At 46.7% G+C, this 12900-nt stretch overlaps 1 protein-coding gene across 1 annotated transcript in view; it reads left to right on the top strand.

Annotated features, from left to right (window-relative positions):
- The window catches only part of CFAP77 (cilia and flagella associated protein 77), a 169251-nt gene extending 156730 nt beyond the window's left edge, over positions 1 to 12521 (top strand). The window contains exon 6 of the mRNA XM_010587547.3: positions 12128 to 12521. Coding sequence (XP_010585849.2) covers positions 12128 to 12250 — 123 coding nt within the window. The 3' untranslated portion in view covers positions 12251 to 12521. The remainder of the gene's footprint in view (positions 1 to 12127) is intronic.
- The last annotated feature ends 379 nt before the right edge of the window (positions 12522 to 12900 follow it).

The raw sequence follows: 12900 nt of genomic DNA, 5'->3' as shown, positions 1-12900 counted from the left end.
TTCTAACTCTGCTGCCTGAAATCAACTGCACACGCAGCACTTCTTCTGACCCTGACCATCAGAACCAGGTCAGACCTCACAAATCAAATGGGCACAGTCCTCCAGACTGCCAAGTTTGCCCAAGACTTCAGATGTCAGACACAAGCTTGGAGCTCCACGATACCCTCACTTCTGATCTGCTGGTTACAAATTTGGAGATTTCCATTACCTCCTCGGGTTCAATAATTCACTGGAATAATTCTCAGAACTCGGAAAAGCCCTATACTTAGGACTGCAGTTTTATTATAGCAAGAAGGATACAAATGAAGCAACACCTAGGGCAAGGTCTGGGAGGGCCCTCAATGCGGAGCTTCCATGTCCCAAAAAGGAAAACATTGCCCTCAAAGCACTGGTATCTTTCACCGAACAGGAATCCCATGAAGACTAAGTGTCTGGAGCTTTTACCGGGCTTTTGCTACACAGGGTTGATTGACTGAATCATTGTGCATGTGGTTGAACTCAACCTCCAGCCCTATCCTCTGAGCTTCAGCTGATATCATGTGGTGGGTCTTTACAGCATGGCCATCCCTCACCCAAGAGTCACCTCATGAGCATAGCCCATTAGGTAAGTGTGGTCTGGGGCATTTCAATGGTTTAGAAATTACCTTTCAGGAACCAAGGACAGAGACCAGATTCTTTGGGTAAAGTTAAGTGTATGCCTCACCAGTGGGCTTGTTTTCTTCTACCCATTGTGACCCTCCACACACACCCCAAATCTCTGGATCAAATCCATTGTCCTCCTACTCTAAAGAGCCCCATGGCTATGGATGCCTGCATTCCCTACCTGTAGCAAAGTGCTCCTGCTGAAGGAAGAAGAAAGCAAGGAAAGAAGAGAAAGCAAGATACCACTCACCCTTTAGCAGGTGGACCAAAGCCATTGAGTCCAACAAAAGCCCAGTGACACTGGGCAAATGGGAAAATAACCAATGTCTCACCTTCAGTTTGAGCCTCTGGGTCTTGGATATTTTCATAAGGCACTGAGATGAATTTAAGTCCCATGAACCAAGATAGGCTTAACCAGTTGCCGTCAAGTCAGTTCCGACTCAGGGTAACCTCATTTGTGTCAGAGTAGAACTGTGCTCCATAGGGTTTTCAGTGGCTGTTTTTTTGCTAAGTCTTTCCTCCAAGGTGCCTCTGAGTGGACTTGCCTCCAACCTTTCAGTTGGTTAGCAGCTGAGCATGTTAACCATTTGCACCATTTAATTAACCATTGCACTCCAGAGAGGAACCATCAGGAGGCAAAGTTAGCATAAGCCAATGTCACAAACCGCTGGTTGTAAACCTTCTCTTGGCAGCAGAACTCATTACTCTAATGGAATTATACACACATCTCCAATAAATAAAACTGATAAAACAGAGCAACTCTTTCTAAAGTGTGTGCATGAAAGGGGGGAAGGCAATTCCGTCCAGCCCCTCAGCATGCCTATTCCTTGCCCCTAAGACACCTCTCCAAAACACAGTTTGTGTTTTCATATTAAAAGGCGGGGGGAGGGAGGCAATAATCCCTTACAAATGAAGCAGAAATTCTCTCTTCTTCCTTTTCTATGCTCAATCCTCCCCTCCCCGAGGCAATCCCAAGAGTGCCTTCCTCATGCATCCCTTCCTTCCCTTTTGTTTCATTTAACTAGATTCAGATGCATCCTTGAGCAATATAGGGAATCGTTTTGTATGTCTTAAAATTTTTGTATAAATGGCATCGTATTTACGTTCTATTCTGTAACCTAAATACTTTTTTTTCACACAACATTATGCTTTTGATATTTATACGTGTTGATTCAGATAGGTCTAGAGCAGCGCCATCCAATAGAATTCTCTGTTGTTGTTAGGTGCCCTTGAGTCAGTTCCAATTCATAGCGACCCTCTGCACAACAGAATGAAACCCTGCCTGGTCCTGCGCCATCCTCACAGTTGTTGCAATGCTTGAGCCCATTGTTGCAGCCACTGTATCAATCCATCTCATTGAGGGTCTTCCTGTTTTTCGTTGACCCTCCACTTTACCAAGCATGATGTCCTTCTCCAGGGACTGGTCCCTCCTGATAACATGTCCAAAGTATGTGAGACTAGTCTTTCTATCCTTGCTTCTAAGGTACGTTCTGGTTGTACTTCTTCTAAGACAGATTTGTTCGTTCTTTTGGCAGTCCATGGTATATTCAGTATTCTTTGCCAACACCACAATCCAAAGGTGTCAATTCTTCTTCCGTCTTCCTTATTCATTGTCCAGCTTTCGCCCACTACGCCCACCAGGTTTCCAAATAGAATTCTCTAGGAAGATGGAAATGTTCTTAACCTGTGCTGTCCAAAGCAGCAGCCACTAGGAAGCCACAGGCAGCTGTGGAGCGCTTAAAATGTGATGAGTGTGACTGAGAAACTTATTTTTTAATTTTATTAAATTTTAGTTCATTTAAATTTAACTAGCCACATGTGGCAAGTGGCTACCATGCTGGACACTGCACCTCTAGAATACTCATTTGAACAGATGTAGTATTCCATTGTATGTATTTACCACCTTTGGTTTACCCAGTCCACTACTGATGGACATACAGTTGTTTCCAGTATGTATTACCCTGATGGCGCAATGGTTGAGTGCTTAGTTGCTAACCAAAAAGTTGGCAGTTTGAACTCACCCAGTGGCTCCCAGGGAGAAAGACCTGGTGATCTGCTTCCGTAAAGATCACAGCCTAGAAAACCCTATTAGGACGGTTCTACTCTGTCACATGGGGTCACTGTGAGTCAGAATTGACTTGAAGTCACCCAACAACAACAACATTATCATGTTACAGAGGGAATCCTTGTACACCCCTTTTAGCTTAAAAGTTTCTCCAGGATATGCATCTAAACATGGACTCATTGGTTCATAGAGTGTACACATTTCCAGGCTTTCTAAAAAAAAAAAAAAGAAAAGGCTTTCTAGTTGGGGCCAAATTCCTCTCAGAGTGTCTGTACCGATTAACACCCTTACTAAAAAAAAAAAAAAAAAAACTCATTGCCATCGAGTTAATTCCGACTCACAGCAACCCTATAGGACAGAGTAGAACTGCCCCATAGGGTTTCCAAGGAGCAGCTGGTGGTTTCGAACTGCCAACCTTTTGGTCAGCAGCCGAGCTCTTAACCACTGTGCCACCCTCACTAGTAGTATATAAAAGTTTCCGTTTCTGATGCCAGATTATTATTATTACCAACCCGATGGGTGTGAAATGGTGTTTTGTTACTTTAATTTGCTATTCCCTGATTACACATTAGGGTGAGCATCTTTTCCTATGCTTGTTGGCCATTCAGGTTTTTCCTCTGTGAGCTGCCTGTTCATTTCTTCTGCCCACTTTTCTATTGATGTGGGACCCTACCATCATTTTCCCCTGCCGTCTCTGCCTTACCCTTTGAGTCTCTGCTTTTTACGTTGTTTCCTTCAGAAGTCTTCTCTGGTCCCAAGGTATGAATTTTATTCTCTGTATTATAAACTCTTACAGAATCTGGTACCTCTTTTACAGTACTTAGTACAATTATGGAGCCCTGGTGGCACAGTGGTTAAAAGAACGGCTGCTAACCAAAAGGTTGGCAGTTTGAATCCACCAGCGACTCCTTGGAAACCCTATGGGGCAGTTCTTCTCTGATCTATAGGGTTGTTATGAGTTGGAATCAACTCGACAGCAACATTGTTCTTTTAGCACAATTATGATGAAATCAGTTGTGTAATTATATACATGTTTTGGTTCTGGTTTTGTTTCTAGTTTAAAACAGCAGAATAAATTCCCACAGTTCTAGAGGGTAGACATCTGAAATTAAGGTGTTGGCAGGGCCCTGCTGTCACTGGGAGTCTAGGGAAGAATGCATTCCATGTCTCCTAGTTTCTGGTGGCTTCCAGCAAGCCTTGGTATTCCATAGCTTGTAGCTTAATCATTCCAATTTCTGCCATTAGCTTTACTTGACTGTCTTCGCTCCACGTATGTTTTGTAATTATATTTTTATTACTAGCCTCCTGGCCCCATAAGAGCAGAGACTTTGATTCTCACTGCATCCTGGTGCCTAGGACAGTGTCTGGCACATAGAGGATGCTCGTAACTATTCACTGAGCAAAATAGTGAATGGAAGGATGATGGCCACACCTTGCCTCCTAACCTAGATCATGTGGGTGCCCTCTCTGATGGCGCCAGTTCACTGTACATACAGATTTTCTGTTGAAAGTAGATCAGAGTTTTCAAGCAAGTATTCAAAGCAAAACCTCAACAAAGACTACAGTATCTAATTCAGACAGATTACTCTGACACCAAAGAAATTAAATTAGAAAACAGTAATAATCGGTGGTTTAGTGGTAGAATTCTCGCTCTTCATGCAGGAGTCCCAGGTTCAATTCCCAGCCAATGGACCTAAAGTACAGCCACCGCCCATCTGTCAGTGGAGGTTTGCATGTTGCTATGATGCTAAACAGGTTTCAGTGGAGCTTCTAGACTAAGGTAGACTAGGAAGGAAGGCCTGGTGATCTAGTTCCAAAACATCAGCCATTCAAAACCCTATGGAGCACAGTTCTACTCTGACACACATGAGGTCATCATGGGCTGGAGTCCAATCCATGGCAACTGGAATAAGGAGTGTCAAGGGAAAATCTCTTCGAAGATATGGCCACTGCTCATCTCTCCAGTGTCATCTTCTGTCCCTAGCCACACTGGCTTGGTTTCTGTTCCTCTGATTCGTCCCAATTCCTCCCACCTCAGGGCTCTGGCTGACCTCTGCTGCCTGGAGCGCTCTGCCGATTTCTCTTCCACTGGCTAGCTCACTCATCTTCCCTAGAGAGACCTTCCTGCCTTCTTGGATGGGCTGAGATTTTTCCCAATACACAATCATATTTAGCAGCTCTTGTATAATTGTTACTGAGCGATTACAAGTATAGCGTGCTTAGTGCCTGCCTCCCACGCCTGCCTGCAGGGTTCACGTGGGCATGGCAGGGTTTTGCACAGTGGAAGCACTCCATCTTTACTTGTGGGAAGTGACACAGGTGCCCCCCATGCACACATGACCAGCGCCTTCACCACCTGAGGTGCAGCCGCCCTGCCCGGCTCCCAGGGCTGCTGGCAGGTGCAGGGCTCGCCTCTTATTTACCTGCATTGACCTTAGAGCGGCTCAGATCTCCATTCAGCAAAGCTGTCTCCTGCCAAAGCCGTTACAATTTCTTAGCTCCAGGCAGAGACAGACCGCAGATGGCTTAATTTAGAAGCATCTCAGTAGGAATTCCTTGCTCCAGAGCTCTTCATCCTTTGACTCCAGCGGTCCATGGGATCGTGACAACACAGGGGAAGGAGGCTGACTCCTAATTAGGACCCTCATCTCTGCCTGAGCTGCTGTTTTAGGAGGATCAGGGACCACAACTCTCCCAGCAGGGACTTGCACTCGACTCATTTCACAAGCATTTATCAAAGGACGATGTTGCATGGAGATTAAAGCTCTGGGCCCAGAGCCCTGGGTTTCAACCTCTGCAACCTTGGGCAAGGGACTGAACTTGTTGAGCCTCTATTTCCACATCTGTCAAATGGAAACAATGATGGCACTTTCCTTATGGGGACGTTTTGAGGCTTGTGGGAAATAATGCAGAGCTGCTGGCAAATGGCAGGTCTGATTTTATTATAATATTGCCTTGACAACAGGGGCTGAAGATTCCAGGGAAAATTTTGCAGAGGGTCCCCCTGCTACTTGGACTTCCATTTTCTGGTTAGGGATATCAAGTGGGAATATCAGTGGTTCAGAATAGGCCCAAATTCCCCTCTCTTTCTAAAGATCCATGGGGTGTAAGCTTTCAGGTGAATCAGCTTTCAGGAATGCCCACAGGATCCAGCCACAAAGCATCTCCTTTGGTCTTTATATCCACACTCAACATGCCCCTTCCTCCCCTCTGACACTGTTCTCTCCCCCTGTAACGTTCAACCCACCGCCCTCATCCCAATCCTTCCAGGCCAGATTCACGTCCCACCTGACCAGAGAGAGAGGCCTTCTCTGACTACCTGAGGCCAGGTGAGTTCCACCACTTCCTTCTTTCCTTCCTTCATTCTTGACTTGTTTGTTCACCCATCCAACTTTGTTTAAACACCCCCTGGCCCCAAGGGTTCCGTCAGGGAGCAGGACAGCTGTAGTCCTTGTCTGGCAGATCTCCTGGGCTGATACTTCCTTAAGCTCCACCGTATTGGATCACTTAACTCCAGGAGATTCCAGTTGGAACAGGAATTCATCAACATCAGAGAACACAGGCTACGTGCCTTCTGCCTCCCTGGCATTGCTGGGAACACAGTAGTGCTCAGTTCCTGGGGCAACCCTCCCCTGCCCAAACTCTTCTACAGGAAACCATGGGGAAAAACAGAGCTTGGAATTCCAAAGTACAAGGGACGTTTGCCTGTATCCCCTGTCACATAGTAGGTGCTTAATAAATATTTTTTAGATGAACAAATTAGTGTTTTTCCTCACTGAACTGTCTAAATAAATGGAGATTGCAAAAAAGAATATCTCTAATTGGGGTTCACTTTTGTCCATGTGCTGGTTTTAACCTCATTACCTCTAAGCTGAGCAGCTCCTTAGGGGCTCACTCTTCCTGCTGCCTCCTCAGGAAATAAGATGAGAGCAAGTGCTGACAAGATTCCCACTATCAACACCACCCGCCATAGGTACCACCTGCCCTCAGCACCACCCCACCATAGTACCACCCACCATCAGTACCTCCACCATCAGCACTACCCCCTATTCCTGGATGCTGAACAGGCCAGGGATGGCTTGGGGGCCAGGGAGGGATGTGAGGAGATGGCAGAGAACCCAGAGCTGCACTTCCCTGTTAAGAACCATTGGTGATGGGCCACCAGGGACAGAACTATTACCAATCTGAATGCTTAAGTCAGAGCCTGGCTGGGGATCTGAATCTGCTGGGGTGTCCATGAGGTCCTGGGACCCTGATATGGCCAACTTTGCTGAGTTTCTCTAGCTGTCTTTGGGGAACTGCAGGTATCAGGAAAATTGTGTCACAGTATAAAAATCCAGCCGTCGCTTGCCAGAGGGGACACAAAGGTGTAGCCTAGAAGCCTTTGTTTACTGGCTACTTTCTTCCTGCACCATGGATAGGGCCTTCATTTTTTTCAATAACTTTTGTGAACCGTTGGGGAATTTTCCTAAACCTGGAGGCTGAACTGAGAACAAGATCATGGTTTGACTGATCAGAATGAGTGAGCACCAGGTATTTAGCCCTGGAGTGCATTCCCTGGAAATCCTTGGTCTGGGTGGGTGTTAGGTGACTGTGCTAAGAACGTGCAGCCTTGACCCTGCCCTGGTGGACTCAGCTTTGGGTAAACCCTGACGGTTTACAAGAGCCCTGGGGGAAATTCTTATGCATACTCAAAACAGGGACATGCAAATGTCTACAAAACCTCTGAGACTGCCTGTACTGTTTTATATGTAAAAATATGTGGGTTTTTGGGTTTTCCACAGAGTCTCCAAAGGGTCCATATCCCCCAGAGACTAAAGGACATGTTTTTGTATCCTGAAATAACTAACTACATCTACTCATCACCATTTGATTTTTACGGTTTTCTGATAAGCTTCTGGAGCCACTGGGTGGTGTGAATGGTTAATGCGCTCAGCTGTTAACTGAGAAGTTGGAGGTTCGTGTCCCCGCAGAGGCTCCTTGGAAGAAAGCCCCGTCTATTTAATTCTGAAAAATCAGCCATTGAGAACCCGATGGAGCACAGCTTTACTCTGACACATATGGAGTTGCCCTGAGTCAGTTCTGTCTCAACGGCAACTGGTTTCATGAGCTTCTGCCCCTCCCCCCCGCCTCTTTGATTTCACCTCAGTGGGTGAATGCAGGAAGCACCCCAGACATAGCATGAGCCACAGCTGCAGTGCAATGTTCTAGAGAGAATCCAGAACTTAGAGCCTAAAGGTTGGGGGCTAAGTCAGAGCTTCTCTGCCCTGTGGGGCAAACCTTGAACCAAACCCAGCTCTGGGGCACAGTTTCCTTGTCTGTAAAATGGGGACCACAGTCCAAGCTGGTTTCTGCTGGGCTCTCATGTCCCCTGACAATGAGTGAGCACAGCTTCTTGGGCCTGAGGTCTGCAGCCTGTATAGGTCACAGTGACCCAAAGCAATGACCCAGACTTTGGATTTGGAGGTAGCCTGATGTTGTCTTGGGGCAAGGAGGCGGACACAGGCCAGATGACAAGCCTGGAGGGGCCCGGAGCTGCATCAGCTCCGTAACTGGCCTCAGTAGAGACATTATCCTAGTTCTCTGCCTTGAAGAACCCACAGCCGGGCTGCAGAGCCCTGGTTAAGGTTCATTAATTTCCCCTGGGTAGGGATGGAGGAGGGACCCCACCCCTGGCCCCCACCAAGCACAGAGACATTTCTATTCAATTTCTCCTTGTTATCCCTCCGTTTCCTTTCAACATTTTATCCTCTCCCCATTTTTCTCCTTTCTCACCTTTTGTCACCTCAAGGCTGCCTACAGGATTGGGGGCTAAGCAGACCACCCTCGGGTGGGCAACTCAGGCCTGAATTCTTGACAAGAGGCTCGTGGGGGTCCCAGGGCACGGGTCCTGCTTTATCCTTTGGTGTTTCCTGCCAAATCCAGAGGGAACCTGCCCTGCTGACCCTCCAGTCTCACCTCAGGTCACCTCGTCCCCTCATGAACTTGAGCTCTAGAGGGCCCCGGGGTCAGTGCATGCTGTTCCCTTTACCTGGGAAAGCCATGCCCATCCCACAAGCCTCCTATGAACTGTCTCTTCCTCAGGAGGCTGCCCCTGACTCTAGCAAAGTTTCACCCATTGCTCTTTGTTCTCATTCACACCCCTCATCTTTACTCTGTCACTCGTAATGAAATAACTTGGTATTATTGTTCCGTGTGTGTTCTCCCTCTGGATTAAAAGTGCCATGAGAATAGGGCCCAGCTCTCTCTTGTTTACCACTGTATCCCTAGCGCCTAGCAAAGAATGGTGATCAATGAATATGTTGCATAAATGAATGAATGATGAATGAATCAATGATGCATAAATAAACACGTGAACCGAGACCCTTTCAGCCCCGTGCCTCTCGGGTTATTCTAAAGGGGAAAACACCATTTTGCCGGGATGTTGCGTTAAGTTAACGAGTCAGATTTTCTCACACTTGGAGGTGGACAGAATGGACAAGGTGGATACCAGGAGACAGGAGGGGTTTTCACCGATTACCATTCTCTGGGAAGGAAGGGCAGTCTGAAACATTGATTGCATAAAATTTTAACTGAAACCACCACTCCTTGGATCCGCCTTCCTCACATGTTTCCTTCCGACGAGGCAAGGAGGTGCTTTCTTGAACCCTGGCTCTGGTTCTATTGTCAGTCACTTGATTCCTATGGGGTGCCCCCCACCCACAGCTGGCTGGAGAGGAGTCGGGTTATCTTCCCAATGAAGGAGCGTTGACAGCCACTGGGACAGCGTGGCTTGTTGGGGTGTTTGGTCATGAAAAAGCAGCATTTTAAGGACGGGCACTGGCTATTGGGTTCTAGTCCATAGTGGCTGCAGCTTGCTGTCAGGTGCTATTTATTATGCATATCTCTTCTCTGGAAATGGGCTGGTAAGGATAAGGAACTCTGGGACACGGGGATACCTGGGCAGCCCCCCTCTCGACTACCGCCCTTTCATGGCTCACCCCAACTCAGATCAGGGTGCTCAGAAACACTTATTCTCACTTCTTTCCTTTTCAGCTGTCCCTGGGGCAGCTTTCACCCCTGACATAGAACAGATGAGCCCTCACAAGGGTTTTCTTTAGACAAGGCTTTCAGGATGCTGTTGCAAGTAAAAGCAGGGGCCAGTTATAGACACTGTTCTAGGCACGCCCACTCTTAAAAGACAAATGTATCCTCAGAAATGTAACACAGGGTTACCACATGTCTTAGTTATCTAGTGCTGCTATAACAGAAATACCGCAAGTAGATGGCTTTTACAAACAGAAATTATTCTCTCACAGTTTAGGAGGCTAGATGTCCAAATTTAGGGTGCCAGCTCCAGGTGAAGACTCTCTCACTCTGTAAGCTCTGGGGGAAGGTCCTTGTCATCAATCTTCCCCTGGTGTAGGAGCTTCTCAGCACAGGGACCCTGGGTCCAGAGGACGTGATCTGCTCCTGGATCTTCTTGCTTGATGGTTTTGAGGTCCCTATCTCTCTGCTTGCTTCTCTCTCCTTTTATCTTTTGTAAGATTAAAGGTGATACAGGCCACACCCCAGGGAAGCTCCCCTTATGTCGAATCAGGGCTGTGACCTGATTAAGGTTGTTGCATCCCACCCTAATCCTCTTTAGAATAGCCTAATCTTGCCTCGTTAACCACAAGGAGCTATTAGAGTTTACAACACAGAGAAAAATTACATCAGATCACACAATGGAGGACAACCACATAATACTGGAAATCATGGCCTAGCCAAGTTGACACATATTTTGGGGGACACTATTCAATCCATGACACCATATGACCCAGCAATTTTACTCCTCGCTATATACCCAAGAGAAATGAAACCATTATGTCCACACAGAAACTTATACACAAATGTTCATAGCAGTATTATTCATAATAGCCAAAATATAGAAACAACCCAAAAGTCCATCAACAGATAAATGGATAAACAAAATGCGGTATATACATATAATGGAATACTATTCAGCCATAAAAAGGAACTAGGTACTGATACATGCTATGACACGGATGAACTTCAGAAACACTAATCTGAGTCAAAGAAGCAAGACACAAAAAGACAAATATTGTATGATCCCACTTAAATGAAAAGTCTGGAATCGGGAAATCCAAAGAGACAAAAAGTAGACTAGTGCTTCTCAGGGGCAGGGCAGAGGTGGGAAAAGGGGAGTGGCTGCTTAACGGGCCCAGGGTTTCCATTGGGAATGATGAAAAAGTTTTGGAACTAGACAGTGGTGATGGCTACACAACTTTGTGAAGCTACTAAATGCCACCGAATAGTACACTTTAAAGTGGTTAAAAGAGTAAATTTTATGTTATATATATTTTGCCACAATTTAAAAACATATAAAATTAAATAAAAAAATTAAAAACAGGACAAACGTGGTGCTCGCTAATGTATATAAAAAGGTTAAAAGAAAAAGAATTAGAAAAGGGGTAGAAAAGAAAGGATAATTACAATAATAACAGGCCAGTAACTGAGAGCTAACTGTGCTGCACTATTTATATGCAGTATCTGGAGTTCTCTCAACAAATCATAGGGTAGGTAACAGAAGTGGTGGGTCAGTGATATAGTTTTTGCCTTCCGTGCGGGAGACTCAGGTTCAATTCCAGCCAATGCACCTCATGTGCAGCCACTGCCACCTGTCAGTGGAGGCTTGCGAGTTGCTATCACCCTGAACAGATTTCAGCCCAGCCTCCAGACTGAGACAGACTAGGAAGAAAGACCTTGTGTGATGTAATTCCAAAAATCAGCCAGTGGAACCTCTATGGATCACAATCGTCCGATCCTATTGTGTACTAGGTTGTCATGAGTCGGGGGCCAACTCAATGGCAGCTAACAACACCACAACGGAAGCTCAGAAAGATGAAGGGACTTGCCCCAAAGCCCACAGTCATAAGCTGCAGAGCTAGGATCCAAACTCCAGTCCAACTAAACCTGTCCTGCAGGGAGTGGAAGTGAGGAGTAAAGGGGTGTGAAAGGAATAGACGAGAGGTTATGAAAGTGGAAGGAAAGTGAAATGGAAAACAAGGAGTCAGCATGGGCCGACATGAGGCCAGGTGAGCCAGTTCTGGGCTCTGGGCCACAGTCTGAAGGAGACACTGTGGGTGAAATGAGCTGGGTAGGAAGTCAGGGCCTGGTGTGGCCACTAGCTTGTGTGACTCTGGGATGAGGAGGTACCTCATCTTTCATAGCCCCAGGGAAACGAAGGTCAAAATACCTACATCGTTAGCATCTTACAACTAATTAGATGGCACCTAGGAGGCTCCCAATACGTAACAGCAATCTTTATTATTACTCCAAGATTGAAGTAAGGGGCAGGCAAGGGGTAAAGGGGAGCGTCCAGAGCTGCCTCCACAGCAGACTCACTCTCACTGGCCTGCGCTTCCTTTCTGTCCGCAGGTCGGCCCCCAGCTTGACACGTTCCCCACTGAAGCTGATCGCCAGAGAGCATTCAAAGCCCACCGGGAAGAGTATGCCGTGCGCCAAGGGGCCCTGAGGATGGGCAACTACACCCACCCCTAGCCCCTCGCCTTCCATAAGAAGCCTTCTTGATGCAGTAGGAAATTCCCTGCAGGACTCACCTTTCTTACCCCAAGTCACATAGGATACCACCCCCCATTTTTGGGGGGTTCTGCTTCTGCAAGGACCACAGATTCAGGTCTTCGTTTAATTATTTTTGGTAGATCCCTCTCTTTTTAGGCCAGCCAATACTAGTCTTACCTGCGCCCTAGTGTCCTACTCTTCTATCTATCTGGGGACCACCCTCCTCATCCTGCATCTCTTCTCACACCCTCGCTGGACAAGACAAACTCAAATTACTAGACAGTTTTTTAGACCCCAGGCCAAGGGATCAATTCCACAGCTCTGCCCATTAAGAGTTAAGAACAAACTGTATCTGCAACAGTGACATGCTTTGAAAGCCTTGGTTTTATATTCCAAATCTGAGTTTTCATTGCTGTTTTTGAGATGCCTGGTGTCTCACCGTGGCATTATTAGGCATTATTCCTCGGGCCTGCCTCCACCCCCTCGGTGCCAGGGTGAGCAGTGGGCTGAAGGTATACAGGCTGGAGAACTTCTCAGCCAAGCTCCTGGGCACCTCTTAACTCAATCTTTCTGTGTGTTCTTTGGCTTCTCCTCACCGGTTCTCTCCTGATCGATTTTTTAAATTAAAG

The sequence above is a fragment of the Loxodonta africana genome, chromosome 9 (assembly GCF_030014295.1).
Source record: "Loxodonta africana isolate mLoxAfr1 chromosome 9, mLoxAfr1.hap2, whole genome shotgun sequence".
In the NCBI taxonomy this organism is placed as follows: Eukaryota; Metazoa; Chordata; class Mammalia; order Proboscidea; family Elephantidae; genus Loxodonta; species Loxodonta africana.
This window is presented reverse-complemented; position numbering and strand designations above follow the sequence as displayed.